This window comes from Heterocephalus glaber, unplaced genomic scaffold (genome assembly GCF_053883595.1).
Source record: "Heterocephalus glaber isolate CG9 unplaced genomic scaffold, H.glaber_assembly_v1.0 deba00001429, whole genome shotgun sequence".
NCBI lineage: Eukaryota > Metazoa > Chordata > Mammalia > Rodentia > Bathyergidae > Heterocephalus > Heterocephalus glaber.
Window position 1 is genome coordinate 30,495,466 of NW_028258294.1, and position 15,192 is coordinate 30,510,657.

At 37.9% G+C, this 15,192-nt stretch overlaps 1 protein-coding gene across 1 annotated transcript in view; it reads right to left on the reverse strand.

Moving 5' to 3' along the window:
• Positions 1–1,084: 1,084 nt before the first annotated feature.
• Nxpe1 (neurexophilin and PC-esterase domain family member 1) overlaps positions 1,085–15,192 on the reverse strand; it is a 50,050-nt gene continuing 35,942 nt past the window's right edge. The window contains exons 5-6 of the mRNA XM_087212407.1: positions 12,376–12,588; positions 1,085–10,710 (exon numbers count right to left, since the gene is read on the reverse strand). Of these exons, the coding sequence (XP_087068533.1) occupies positions 10,175–10,710; positions 12,376–12,588 (749 nt within the window). The 3' untranslated portion in view covers positions 1,085–10,174. The remainder of the gene's footprint in view (positions 10,711–12,375; positions 12,589–15,192) is intronic.

The window sequence follows — 15,192 nt, forward strand, 5'->3', positions numbered from 1 at the left end:
ATGATTGTCATCTCTTCCTCTTGGATTGTTCCCTTTACAAGGATGTAGTGTCCTTCTTTGTCTCTCTTAATCAGTGTTGGTTTGAAATCTACTTGATCTGCAAAGAGGATAGCTACTTCTGCTTTTTCTCGGGTTCCTGTCGCATGGAGTATTGTTTTCCACCCTTTAGCTTTCAGTCTATGAGTTTCCTTTTGAATTAAGTGTGTTTCTTGTATGCAGCATATTGTTGGATTTTGCTTCTTGACCCATTCTGCCAGTCTATTTCTTTTGATTGGTGAATTGAGACCATTAACATTGATGGTTATAACTGAAACGTATTGACTTGTCATTGCCATGACTTTTTCTTTTTGTTGGGTTCTCCCCCTTTCCATTTAATTTCTTGTCATGCCAGAAGGGTTCATTCTGCTTTGCTTCCTGGGGTTGTGATCCTCAATGTCTGTTCCTAGGATATTGTGTAAAATTCTTTGGAGTGCTGTTTTGGTATTCACAAAGTTCCTAAGGTACTCTTTGTCATGAAAGTATCTTATTTCTCCATCCATTTTGAAAGATAGTTTTGCAGGGTACATCAATCTGGGTTGGGGGCTGTTTTCTTTTAGGGCTTGGAATATGTCACTCCAAGCTCTTCTTGCCTTGATTGTTTGTGTTGAGAAGTCTGCTGTGATTCTGATGGGTTTTCCTTTGTATGTGATTTGTTTCTTTTCTTTAACTGCTTGTAGAACTTTTTTCTTCTGTTGTGTTTCTGGAATCTTAACAATTATATGCCTATGTGTAGATTTTTTTTGATGAAGGCTGTTTGGAGTCCTATATGCCTCACTTATGTGTATGTCAAGCTCTTTCCCCCTGCTTGGGAAGTTTTCTGCCATTATTTCTGTGAAGAGATTTTTTATGTCATCTGCACTCTCTCCTGTTTCTTCATTGACCCAATCAGTCTTATGTTATTCTTTTTGCATCATCTAGCAGCTGCTGGATTGATTTCTCATGTTCCCTTAAAATTTTGAAGCAATTTTTCTTTTCCTGGTCACTAATTGCAATCTTATCTCCTATATCTGAAATTCTGTGCTCACATTGGCTCCTTCTGCTGTGTAGACTTTCAAGGGAGTTTTTCATGTCCTGGAAATCTATTTGCATCTGTTTTATGGATTCCATTTGTTTCCTATATTGGGATTCCATCATGTTCCTGAGGTGCTCTCTAGATTTATTAATCATGTCTTGCACTAGGGGCTCAATTTCTCCTGTTATCTGAGAAATTATTTCTGATTTCATTTTTTTCCAGATCCCCTTTTGTTGCCAGTTCAGTGGGCCAGGTGGTTGAGTATGAGAGTGTTCCATCTCATTTCCCTTTGGGGTTGCTGTAGGTGATCTGGAAGTCTGGTTTTGAGAATTATTTACATGTTTTCTTGTTTCGACTTGGGCAGGGGGGCTGTTGGCACCTGCACAGATTACCTCCTCTGAGCTGGGAGAGGTGGGACGGGGTGGGAGCAGCGGTAGGGATGGTGGCCCAAAAGCCCTTTCCTGTGGGCTGGGAGCAGCGGGAAGGATGGTGGCCAGGAAGCCCCTTTCTCTGGTCCAGGAGCAGTGGGATGATGGCTCAGAAACCCCCACCTCTGGGCCGGGAGTGGTGGGAGGGATGGTGGCCTGGAAGCCCCTTCCTCTGGTCCAGGAGCAATGGGATGGTCACTCAGAAGCCCCTACCTCTGGGCCGGGAGCAGTGGGAGGGATAGTGTCCCAGAAGCCCCTTCCTCTGGGCCAGGAGCGGCGGGACAGAAGGTGGCTCAAAAGCCCTTTCCTCTGGGCTGGGAGCAGCAGGAGTGATGGTGACCAGGAAGCCCCTTCCTGTGGACCAGGAGTAGTGGGACAGTGGCTCAGAGGCCCCTACCTCTGGGCTGGGAGCAGCAGGACTCAGTACCGTGGTCTGGTGGCCCGGTGTCCTCTGCGTCTTTGTAGTGTGGAACCAGGTGGCTGTACAGAGGAGTGGGGCGGGGGGGCGGCTGTCCAGTGGATTGTTGCAGGGGCCAGGGCTGATTCGGCATGTTCTGCGCGACTTGGGACCTTGGTAGGGTGTCTGCAGACCTCCCTGTCTCCAGCGGGCTGATTCAGCGTGTTCCATGTGACTCGAAACCTGAGTAGGACGTGTGCAGACCTGCCTGCAGTGGCCTGATCTGCCTTCTCAATGTTTATTAGTACAAGTTTATGTTTATCTATTGTGTTCAGATGTTATATATATATTTACTAATTTTAGGTCTGTTTGATTTATGGTGTCTGAAAAGACATAATAACATTTTCTATGATGTGTGTAGCTATATCAATTTTAACTTGTAATTCTGAATGATCTCATTTTTGTATGTTGAATTTTTTGCTACCATGCAAATGTCTGATGATTATATCTTTATTTTTATTTTCTTATGTAGCATCTCATTCTTATGTATGTCTTTTTCTCCTGTTTTCTTTTTAGCATTAAGTGCAGAGAAATCTTTAAGGAATTCCAGGAAAGAAAATACAACCAGTAATTTTATAATAAGAGAAATGACCTTTAATTATTAAAATTATAGGCAAATTCTTATGAGGATATTAGAACTTAGGGACCATTTTGTCTAAATCCTTCCTAAAGAATCTGTTAAAACAATAAATTTAGACAATCAAAATGACTAGAATGTTTGATATAAGAATTTGTTGTAATGATTAAGTATTTATTACAGAAGTAAGTCTAAATGATGCTTACAAGAAATAGAACAGAGGACCTATGATAGGCAAGTGCCAAAAAAATACTTAGGTATAAATTTAACATGTCCAATATTTTTATGAGGGAAACTTACAAAGCACAAAGGAGAGAAAAGTGAACAAAGGGAAGGGAAATCATGTTCTTCAATAGAAAACATAAAGATTGTGTACGTACACACAATGATAAAATATCCTTAGAACTTTCTGGACCAGACAAGTCAATCAGAAAGTTCATTTGAAAGGAGAAATAAAGAATAAACAGAAATTGGTGGATAAAGAATTGTGGTTATGGCTCTGGGTAGGTCCTTACTAGATAGTAAAATTTGTAAAATCTGTATAATTAAAATAGGATGGGGGCCAGGGTTTTAGCTCAGTGGTGCCACTGCCTGCCTCTGAAGCACAAGGTCCTGAGTTCAATCCCTGGTACCAGAAAAAAAAAAAAGGGTTGTATTGGTACACAGATAAATCAATGCAGTGCTATAGAGACTCAGAAATATACTTAAGTATATATACAGATTTAGTATGCTATAGGGGTGACAATCAGTGGGTGTATAGGATGAAATTTGTTTTTTTAAGGGAAGGGGTTTATTTGGCTGAGAGGTTTCAGTCCCTAATCAGCTGGCTCTGAGCAGGGATGGCAAACAGGCATCATAGAGGAGAAACAAGATGCTGCCCACACAGTAACAAAGGCAACAAGGGAAAGAGACTTCACTGTATCTTTCTGCCTCTCTTATCCCTGGCATTAGGGCAGTGCTAAACCACTCACTTGGGTGTAGTGCTTTAATAATCATACACTCTTGATCCCAGCATCACATGTTCCAGACTCAGCTACCTCTGACTGAATGAGGCTTTGGGGGGACATCCAGGTTCAAAGAATAACATTGCACCCCTGGCTCTGCAAAGGCTCATGTGCGTTCCATTATGCAAAAGGCATTTAGTTCATCTCTAAGTTTGCCAAAGTCCTAACAGTTTTAGCATTGCTGAAAAGTCCAAGTCCAAAGTCTCCTCTGAGATTAAAGGCAAACTCTTAGCCGCAAGCCCCAGTACAAATGAAAAGGAAGTTAAACACTTCCAACATTCAGTGGCACAAGATAGACTTTTCCCATTACAAAGAAGGGCATACAAAGAAATGGGACCAAAACAAGTCCACAGTCGAGTAGGGCAAACATTAAATCATACAGTTCCACCTCCAGCATCCCCAGCTATCTGTGGCAAGTTGTGAACTCCAAAGGGCTTTGATGGCTCTGCCTCTGGCACTTATGATTGTAGCTCCCACAACTTCTCTTTGGGGCCACTTTTGCTCCCTCGCACTTTGCCTCAGGTGATCCGCGCATGCTCCTGTATTGTCCAAACTTGTGGGGTCTCCACTGAACCTTTGGCTTCACACACATTTTTACAAACTGCCCTCTCAGGCACACTGCCTGACTTTGTAGGTGTTCTTCTGAAATCTGTGTGGAAGCCTTCCTGACCCCATAACTTGCATTCTGCATGCACCTAAAACCAGCACCACATGGATGATGCCAAGGTCTGCTGCCAGCTGAAGCAGTCGTAGCCGGGCTTTCTTCTCTTTGGGTGCTAGGGGTCGAATGCTTGCATTGCTGAGCACTCTGAGCCCAATCCTAAGGAACAAATTTCTCTAGGTTGCGGCCATTTTGGAAGAACTTCCCTTGGCTGCTGCCATTCTGGAACATGCTGCTCTGGGGCTTTCTTCTCAAAGCAAAATCTTTCACCTTTCCAACTCTGAGTCTGCAAAGGGTGGAGTCCCACTGTTTCCTGTGCTGCCCTCAGGCCATCTTTTCTATTCTGTTCCTCCTGAGCAATCCTGATCTACTCTGCTCTATCTTTGTAGTCCACAGCTTCAGACTTCCTTTCTGGCCAAACTCAAATGTTTTAAATCATTCTCCTGGGATCTGCTCTTGTCCACATAGATTGCCCACACAGATAGATCCACATAGATCTGGATAAAATAGATCCACATAGATCCACATAGATCTGGCTAACATCTCCCAACAGTAACCATGCCACTGCCTCAGTATTCGACTGCCTTGAAATTTATTCTGCAAGATTAATTGGTCACTGCCCCAATCTCAGAATCAGGCAAAGCCTCTGGACACACACAAAAAATTCAGACAAACTTTCTGCCAAGCCATAACACACATCTGGAGTCCAGCAACTAATGCAGTCCTTTCCAGCAGAAACCTCCTAAACCTGGTCTTTACCAGCTTTCTGATCTTCTCTGGTTGTAGGCCTGTGACCCAAGTTGTTTAACCCACAGTTTTGGATGTTTCTTGCCAGCTTGACCTGAGCTTCGCAATTCTGGGCATCTCCCAGGGCTGTACCTCACACATATACTGGGAGCCCCAAGATGAAGCCAACTCATGATTGCTTCGAGTCTAGGGTTCAGCTGGCCACACCCCAAAATGGCATCCAGCCAATCACCCTCTCCTGAGGATGTTTGAACTGGAGTCACTAATCTGGTGCTGGTCTGCTCCACTGGTCCATTTCTCCATGAAAGCCTGTAGTTTCCCCCACTGTTTCCACACCTCTATAGGCTTGAGCCTCCTCTCATGCTGCTAGCTGGGAATCTCTGATTTTGTCTTGAAGTCTTATCTGAAGCTTTGTTACAGATAACTATTCTTGCTTGCTTTTAGATTCCAGTTTCTTGGAATATCATTTCTCATCCCCCTTTGTTTTTTTTTGGGGGGGATGTTCTTGGTAAGTTGTCCAGGTTGGACTTATAATCCTCCTGCCTCAGACCCCAGAATGCCCAAATTATGGGCATACATCGCTATGCCCAGCTTCATTATTCTTCCTTAACTTTCAGTCTGTATGTCTTTATCATGGGGTTATGTTTCTTGCAGACAACAAATAGTTGGATCTTCTTTTTAAATTCAGGCAGTCATTCAGTAGGTCTTAATTGGATAATTAATACCATTTACTTTCAGGGTTATTGAAAGATATACCTTAATTGTTATTTTCTTGTTCTTCAAAATATTGTGTTTTTTTTCTTTTTCCTTCATTCACATTAGTGATTTGATGATTTATTAATAGTGTTTCTTTCCTAATTCTCATTTGCTTGTCCACTATCCTAGTGAAATTTATTCTTTCTTGAGTTTGTGTGATTCTGTTACTCTTTTTTCCTCTCTGAATAGGATTTGTTTAAGTATCTTTTGCAATGGTGGCTTAAAGGTTATGAATTCCTTTAGTTTATGGTTATCTTAGGAGGTCTTCATTCTTTTTTATTCTAAAGGATAGGTTTGCAAGATATAGTGATCTAAATTGACAGTTTTCTTTCATGGCTTGAAATTCATCATTGTACACCCTCCTATAGGATTTCTGCTGAAAAATCTTGTTATTTTGATGAAGTTGCCTTTCTAAGGAATATGGTATTTTCGTCACGCAGTTTTTAGTATTCTTTCTATGTTCTCTACTCTTGGCAGCTTAACTATAATATAGTATAGAAAGGTTCTTTTCTGGTCATATCTGTTTGGGGTTGTACCTGTTTCCTGTACTTGGATGACTTTTCCTGTTGTTGTGGTGATGGTGGTGGTGGGATTTCTGTTATTCATTTGCCAAGTAGGTTTCCTATGACTTTAGCCTGCTGTCTTACTGTACACTTACTCCTTTATCTAAACCTTTTGTGTGTCTCTGTGTGTGTGTTACTGGGGATTGAACTCAGGGCCTTTTTACTGAACTACATAACTACATCCCCAAATTCCTTTTCCCCAGAAACAGGGTCTTGTTAAGTTGCTAAACTGTGCAGGCTGGGCTTGAATGTGTGATCCTCCTGTCGCAGTTTCCCAAAGTGATGGGATTGTGATCACGCGTTAACCACACCTGGGTATACCTATTCTTTTTCTTTTAATTTTTTATTAGTATGTTTGTAGTACATAATGATTACATTCATTGTAGGGAATTGGTACATGTACGTAACATATCTCAATTCTTTTTTCCCATTCTTCTCTATCCCCCCTTTTGCCAGCATCAAATTCATTTATTCATCTTATAAGTCCTTATATGGTGAATTATCACATATACAGATCAGTAGCCAGACTAATCAGCGAAAAACCATAGGAAGAGCTGGGGATTTAGCTCAGCAGTGCTGTGCTTGCCTTATAAGCCCAAGGTCTTGAGTTTGATCCCTGGTACTGGTTTAAAAAAAAAACAAAACTATAAAACATATAAGACAATTATACCAAATCAAGGTACATTTTTAGATACATTGTCCATGGAGTTACAATAACTTTCTCTTTTCCTATAGTCTTTTATTTTGCACTTTATTTATATATTGAGTTTGTCATGTAAGAGAAAGCATGTGATATTTAAGCTTCTGTGTCTGATTTACTTTGCTTAACATTATGGTCTCAAGGTGCATCCATTTTCATACAGATGACTCAAGTTTATCCTTTTTGGCAGTACTCTGCTGTGTATAAATACCACATTTTCTTTATCCATTCACGGATAAACTTGATGGACATATAGATTGTTTCCAAGATTTAGCTATTATAAATTGTGCTGCTATAAACATGGGTGTGCATACATCACTGTGGTATGATGTCTTTGACTCTTTTAGGAAGATACCTAGAAGAGTAATAGCTGGGTCAAATGAAATTTCTACTTTTAGCTTTTTGAGGAGTCTCCATATATTTCTGTAGTGGTTGTACCAGTTTATATCCCTATCAACAATGAAGAAAGGTTCCTTTTTCCTCCTGCAGAGTCTCTAGCATTTGTTATCAGTTGATTTCTTTTTGGAGTGAGACGGAATCTTGTGTTGTTTTAATTTGCATTTCTCCAGTGACCAATGATGTTGAACATTTTTTTCATGTATTGGCCATCTGTACTTCTTGATTGAAGAAATGTCTGTACATTTCAGATGCCCATTTTTGATTGAGTTTTTTAATTTGAGGGGGCTAATTTTTTTGAGTTCATATATTCTCGATATTCATTTTTTTTTTTTTGAGTAGTACTGTCACATTTTTTTCCCCATTCTGTAGTCTCTTTACTCCGTTGGTAGTTTCCTTTGCTGTGCAGAAGCTTTTTAATTAGATGTTATCTCACTTGTTGATTCTTGATTTTTTTGTGTGCAATGGGTTTGGTACAAAAAGTCTTTGCCTACAGCTATGTCTTCAATAATTTTTACCTATTTTATCTCCCAGCAGATTCTATTTTAATACTTAGAAATTTGACCATTTTGATTTTAGTTTAGTGCACAGTGAGAGAGATGGTTTTAGGTTTAATCTTCTGCTGTTGATAGCCATTTTTCTCAATACCATATTTTAAACAGGCTATGTTTTCTCCACCAAAAGTACAGTAAGTTCTCAACTTACAAACATTTGAGTTGCAAACTTTCACTGACATGAATGGATCTTGCATTTTAAACATTCATAGATGTGAACAAATTATGAAAGTAGCTCACATGTATGCTGGACATTGTCCACAGTTGTGCTGCTGTATGCCAACTGTACAGTGCAATATAGTACAGTACAATCAGTGACTTACTGTATTTTTGCATGTGTGTTTGATTTTTTTAATGCTTTACATTGTATATTTGTGTCAAAGGTATATAAGACTCACTTTGTCAGACTGACCAATGAATCCGTTAAGTACATTCTCCCAGACCAGAACTTGTTTGTAAGTCAGGGACTTACTGTATTTGGCCCCTTTGTCAAAAATAAGGTAGCTGTGAGTGTGCATGGAGTTGTTCGTACATCTTCTATTCTGTTGATACACAAGTTGTGTTTTTTGGTGTTTTTTGTTTTTTGCCAATATGCTGTTTTTATCACTGTAGCTTTGTAGTATAGCTTGAAGTTCAGGACTGTGATACTTCTTGCCTTGTCCTTGTTGCCCAAAATTGGTTTTGCTATTTTACAATTCTGTGTCTCTTCTGGTGCCATATGAATTTTAAGATTGCTTTACCCAGTTCTGTGAGTATTGACTCACAGCCAGGTCACAACAATGCAAGTCTGGGCAGACAATCCTAAGGTGCATCTCAGCTCTGCTAATGGGCAAGTGATGGATCAGTGAAGAGGAAAAACAAACATTCCTCCCTCCACACTCCAAGTGCTCGGGGCAGGTACTACTGTTAGGAAAAGGAGCTGCTGGATGCTAAGTCTGTGCCAGATACCAGGCTGGGATCTGAACACAGCCGATCTTGCTCCTTTTCACAGAGGTCCATCTTCTAGATTTAATTGGAAGCACCTTCTCCTTCTCTTCATGTCACAGACTGTGCTTCCTACTACATAGATTTCTCCACAAACTTGTTTCTTCCCTGGGCCTATATTCTCTTCCAGGGTGTCTGCTTGCTGTGTCAGTGAGCAGAAAATGCTGTTGAATCTTGGAGATATAAAAATGCAGGAGCTTCTGATCCTTTGAGCACTGTGTTCAGACAATAGGACACTTCTTAAGATGGCTCCCAGTTGTGACACCATATGAATATGCCAGGAAATACGGGAGAAATTCTTCTGTGCCTTCTAGCTATGTAGATCTTAGACCTCCTGAATGCTCATACTGTATGTTAGTAAGGTGCCAGATTCTGTAATTCTGGAGATCTTTATGACTTTTTCCTCTTTTCCCCTGCTGGGAGCTGGGTGGCTTCCTTTCCTCATACTGTGTTGCCATACATTGTTATGGCTCTCTATTCTATTACAATTCTAAAATCCAGTATTTCTGAGTTCTTCCTGGTCCCTGACTCTCCTGTTACAAAGTGCTTTCCCATGATACCCTGACTCACTTTACCATGTAACTATATAATTGTTTTGGTTCAATTTCTCACAGGAGAATGTTGTCTCTAATATGCCAACTTCCTCCTCAAATTTTTTGTTTTAACTCAAGTATTGGTAAAATATGGCCTAGAAGCCAAATATGTTCACCATGGTTTTTGTATTTTTTAAAAGTTTGGGGAAAAAATCAAAAGAATAATATCCTGACATATATAAGTTTTATGAAATTCAAGTTTCATTTTCCATAAATATGAAACATAACCACACGCATTTGTTTACATGTTGTCTTTGGCAGCTCTTGCACTACAGTGGCAGAACTGAATACACTGTAGAGACACTATACAGCTTATGAGGCCTAAAGTGTTTCCTGTCTACACTTTATAGGAAAGATTGTGTAACTCCTATATTAAAACTCCATGGAAATCATATGCTCTCTTTTAGTTTTTCTGTTAACTTCAGCCACAAGTTACGGAAATCATGACCATGACTCAAACTTGCTTAAAGAATAAAAATATTACTTATTCCACTCTGACAAGCTCCAGGCATGGTACAATCATTCTTCACATCTGATATTCTTGGCATTGCATCTCATATTAGTTGTCATTGTCCTCAAGTGTCCTTTCTGCCAAGATTCTTTAAATTTGATATTTTGAGCCCCAAAAATGAAAAAATAAAACCCTCCATACACAAAGGATTGTTTGTGGAGATTGGTTTATAGTGATTTGTATAATTATGCTTTAGCAAATGTAGTTTAAAAACATGTCAATCTGATTTTTAATCACAACATCTGGTGGGTGGAGAAAATAGGCATTGTATGCAATGGTCATGTCCCAAGCATCAATGATACCCACATTGAGATCTTTGAAAATGTCCTTCATGGTAAGATATTGAATGTGTCCATGGAAGTCATCAAACCACTCACTTTCTATGGGCATTTCCCTGATATTTTCTGTTTTAATGATCACTTTAGTGGCTGGGCTTCTTAGAAATAGTCGTTCAATAGCCTTTCGGATACTGATAGCCCTACGAATGAAAATATCAATGGGGAAAGGTCTGAAGTGATGGCCAAAGGTAATGACGATGACTGTGTTTTGGTCTCCTAGTACCCGGTCAATCTCCAGAGGGATATAACCATCATCTGTCACAGAATAGAGATGAATTGTGATAAAGGGGTAGCTATGTTTTTTCCATTGAATCTGAGTATGTCTTTGAGCATCCAGAAGCAGACGTTTTGGAAAACTTCCAGTTCCATGAAGGTCAAAAAATCTCAATGCTGATAAAAAAAATAGATTTTTAAATCTAGTGCAATGATTAATATTTTTAGAAAGAATGTCTTATTTACAATACCCACCTAGAGTAATTTTGTCACCTCTAACTCCAAAGTAATGATTAATATTTATAAAAGAATATCCTATCATATACAATAACCACTTGGAATATTTGCTCAGGAGCATGCTGCTCTCTATAGTAGATTACCAGGTCATATATGTGAAATGGCAATAAAAGTGCAAAATTTCATTGGAATTTTTGCAATTGTAAAAACTTTTTATCGTGATAAATACAACAAAAATTTACTCTTTAAAGGATGTAATTCAGTGGTATTAATTAATTATATTCACAATGTTGCACAGTCATCACTGTTATTTCCAAAACTTTCTCATCATTCTAAACTAAAACTCTGTATCTGTTAAGCAGTAACTCCTCATTCCTCCATTTTTCCTAGCCCCTGATAATCTATTGTCCATTTTCTGTCTATATGTGTGTCTATTCTATATATTTCCTGGAATCATATTTATTCTTTTGTGTTTGACTTGTTTTATAGTTTAAGATTTGTCATTGTTGTAGCATGTATCAGAACATTGTTCCTGTTTTTCTATTCTTTAATTTTTTTGTGGGGCTACGGTTTCAATTCAGGCTTTCATGCATGATAAACAAGTACTCTATCACTGAAGTTACATCCCTAGCCACAGGACTTCATTTCGTTTTATGGCTGAATAATATTTTGTTGTGTGCATATACGACATTTTGTTTATCCATTCATTTGCTGATGGACACATAAATTGTTTTCACCTTTTGCTTATTTCGGACACTCCTTTATAGGTATCTATTTGAGTCTTTTCTCAGTTTTTTTGAGGTATATAATAAGTGAAATTGTTGTGTCATATGGTAATTCTATGTTTAACTTCTTGAGTAATTTCCAAACTGTTTTCCACAACAGTTCCATCACGTCACATTCCCACTAGCAATGTATAAGGGTGCTAATTTGTTCATATACTCATCAATATTTGTTTTCTATTTTGTTGTTATAACCATGCTAGTAGATTGAAGTGGTATCTCATGTAATATTTTTCCTTATGTGTTTGTTTTTTTGATAGTGAGGATTGAACCCAGGATCTTTGCCTTTCTTAATTTTTGTTGTGGGATACATCTAACTAAATAACTAAGTGTTTTTTGAGACAAGGTCTCACTATGCAGCCCAGGGTGACCTTGAACTCCTGAGTGCTGGGATTACAGGTGTGTGCCATCCCACCCAGCTGCTAAGTTGCCCAAACTAAATTAAAATTGCCCAAACTGGGTCAAAGTTTTTATTCTCCTGCCTCAGCCTCTCAGGGTGCTGGTATTACAGGCCTGTGCCACCCTGTGGGATTTCATTTTAGTTTGATTTGCATTTCCTAATAACTAATGACTGGAGCATCTTTTCATGTGTTTGTTCGACATTTGTATATTTTTGGAGAAATGTCTATTCATGGGAATTTATAAGGAGCAACAACATTTCTTATGAAAGAGGGGAATAAAATACATGTCAAATGAAAAGATTCAAAACCAGAAAGCTAAATGAAGTGAAACACAAAATAGACCAAGTGAGAAAATAGAGGCCTCATTTAAAGTACTTTAAAATCAGCCTGAATTTCTAAACCAGTATAAAATAATTACATACTTTTTACAACATTGGGTAAGTACTCGATCCATTGACGCAGTGTAGAGTCTCCCAGGAGGTAAATGAGTTTTCCTTTCAGACAGCCATTTATCTTCATTGTATCTAACTGACTCTGGTTGCAAAATGTTGTGATCCACCTTTCTTGTAGCATGTAACCACCAGGGAAAGGAATCTTCATTCCAATTCGACATTTCTCTTTTACATTTTCATTTTCTGATAACAGAGATACTTGTGGTAAGTGGTTTAAATGGCATCAGATTAACATCTGGCCTTTTTTCTTTTTTTTTTTTTTTGTACTGGGGTTCGAACTCGGGACCTTGTGCTTGCAAGGCAGGCACTGGAACCACTGAGGTAAATCCCCAGCAAATATACTTCGTCTCTTTTCCAATCCTTTTTTTTTTGTACTGAGGATTGAACTCGGGTCCTTGAGCTTGCACAGCAGGCGGTGAAACCACTGAGCTAAATCCCCAGCCCTCTGGCCTTTTTTTCTTTGTCCTTCCCTTCTTGATCTCTTTTCTATTCTTCTAACTCTTGTTTTTTCTGTCCTTTCCTAGTACTATTATTTTGATCACTAGCTTTAAGTCACCTTTACTCATTCTATTGAGACACTTTGAGTCATCCCCCAAATCTGGTCATTAGCTAAGTCTCAATGTTCTATTCTTTTATTGTCATCCCTAATGATTCTTTAGGGACTTAAGTCTTTTTCTAATCTGAATATTAGTGGTCTGCCAGTTGATGCTCTAATTTTCAAATTATTTATATTAATTTCATCAATAAAGGAATAATCTTATTTTCTTATTTTAATAAAGACTTTATAATATAGCATATGTACATTTCAAAAACTTCAAACAGAACTAGGTGTGGGGCCCCAAACCTGGAAATCCAGGCCTCTGTAAAACTGAAGCAGGAGGATAGCAAATTTAAGCTCAGCTGGAGCAAATTAGCAATTTAGCGAAACCCTGCCTCAAAGTAAAACATTAAAAAATGTTACTGATGTATCTCAGAGCAGAGAACCCTGGGTTCAATTCCCAGTACTGCAAAAAACTAAATAAAAGAAAGGGATAAATATAATTTTTTAAAAATTACAAAATAAGAACTTCAAACAATATATAATACCTACTGAGTTGAATTTTAAAATAGAACTTTATTGAAAGTATCATGCAGCTTGCAGCACAAACCAATATTCTGAGATATTCCAGCAAGCTCCAGTAGAATTACCAGCTCTGTTATGGTAATGTCTTCCAAAATATCCTATCTGGCAGAACATCAATTGTTTTCATAATCCTAAAATTATTTTAAAATTGTGACATAGTTTGGCTTCCAGCAGGCCTGATGGCATTGTATCTTGGATGGTTTTCTATCATGATCCTAGACATTTAAGATTCATAGTTTCTAAGTATTCTTTACCCTAATAATATACTGGCATATCTGAGAAGAAAGCCTTGAGTTTATTTGTGATTATCACACCTTGTCTAACGTGTCAGGATATTCATTTTCTTATGATTACTCTTACATGTTTAATTTTAGAATAGGTTTGATATTTTGAACCATATGTTGTTAATGGTACAAGATTTCATCATCTTTTTTTTTCTAGTTTAGAGATTATGGTAGGCAAACTAATGTTCCCCAAAGTTTTCAAATACAGTACTAATTCATCAAACCTGTAAATATGTTGCCTTCCTGGCAAAAGAGAATTTCTAGATATGACTAAGGGTATAGACTTGAGATAAAAAGATTTCCTTGAATTATCTCAGGTGAAGACAGAAGACTTCTAGCTAAACTCATTTATCCTGCAAAATGTGTAAGACAGAAGCAGAAAGATGGACCAAAAATATATAACATAAGAATTTGACTATTGTGTTTTTGGAGATGAAGAAATGTGACTATAAGGAAAGTTAGTCTTTAGAAGCTAGAAAAAGCAAATAAACAGATGTTTCCCTAGAACCTCTAAAAAGGAACGCAGCTCTACTATACTTTAACTGTAGCTCAGTGAGACTGATGTCTGGCTTCTGAATGACAAAACTGTGGTAGTACATGTTTCTTGTTTTAAGCTACTTTGTTACAATAGCAATAAGAAATTAATCTAGACAAAACCCACATCTTTTCAATATTAGGGCATCCCAACTCAAAACAGCATATTTTCTTCTATTTATATAAATTTTATTTCATACCCCTTAGTAACATTTCAGATTTTCTTTCTATAGGTCATTCTCATTTTGATCATTTGCTTTTTAAAGCACCAAGTACATATGCCACTATTTTCTTCAGTTTACCTCTGTGTTTCAGAAACCCGCCAAATAACACTGACATCCTCAACATAGCACTTGAGAACCTCCAGACTTAAGTCTTCCTCTCCTTTCAGCTTCTTCACTGGCTACATTCTACCTCATACCCATTTCATTGGTTGAGTGAAAAAGGTCCACAATAATTTTACTCATGACTACAGTTTTTGATAAAAGACATCATATTAAAAATATTCTACAACACATTAAATTAGTATTACTTCTAGCAAGGAATAATTTTTAGTATTTCTCAAGCAATATTTTCTTTTATCTCAATGTATATATTCACAATCAGAAATTACTCAAATTTAACTGATTCCCTATATTATTATTAACTCTAGCAATTCTATCTCTGATATTTATGAAATTTCTCTTTTACCTCATTCTCTAATTACAGATATCTTCAGGAGTCAGTCAAATATTAACTCTAACATAAACAAGTCTTTCTGCATTTGCTTTCTACATAGAATCAGTAGATGAATATTTTTTGAATTGCAAACTTACTAAGGATTTGTTTTCTCCATTTTCCCATAAT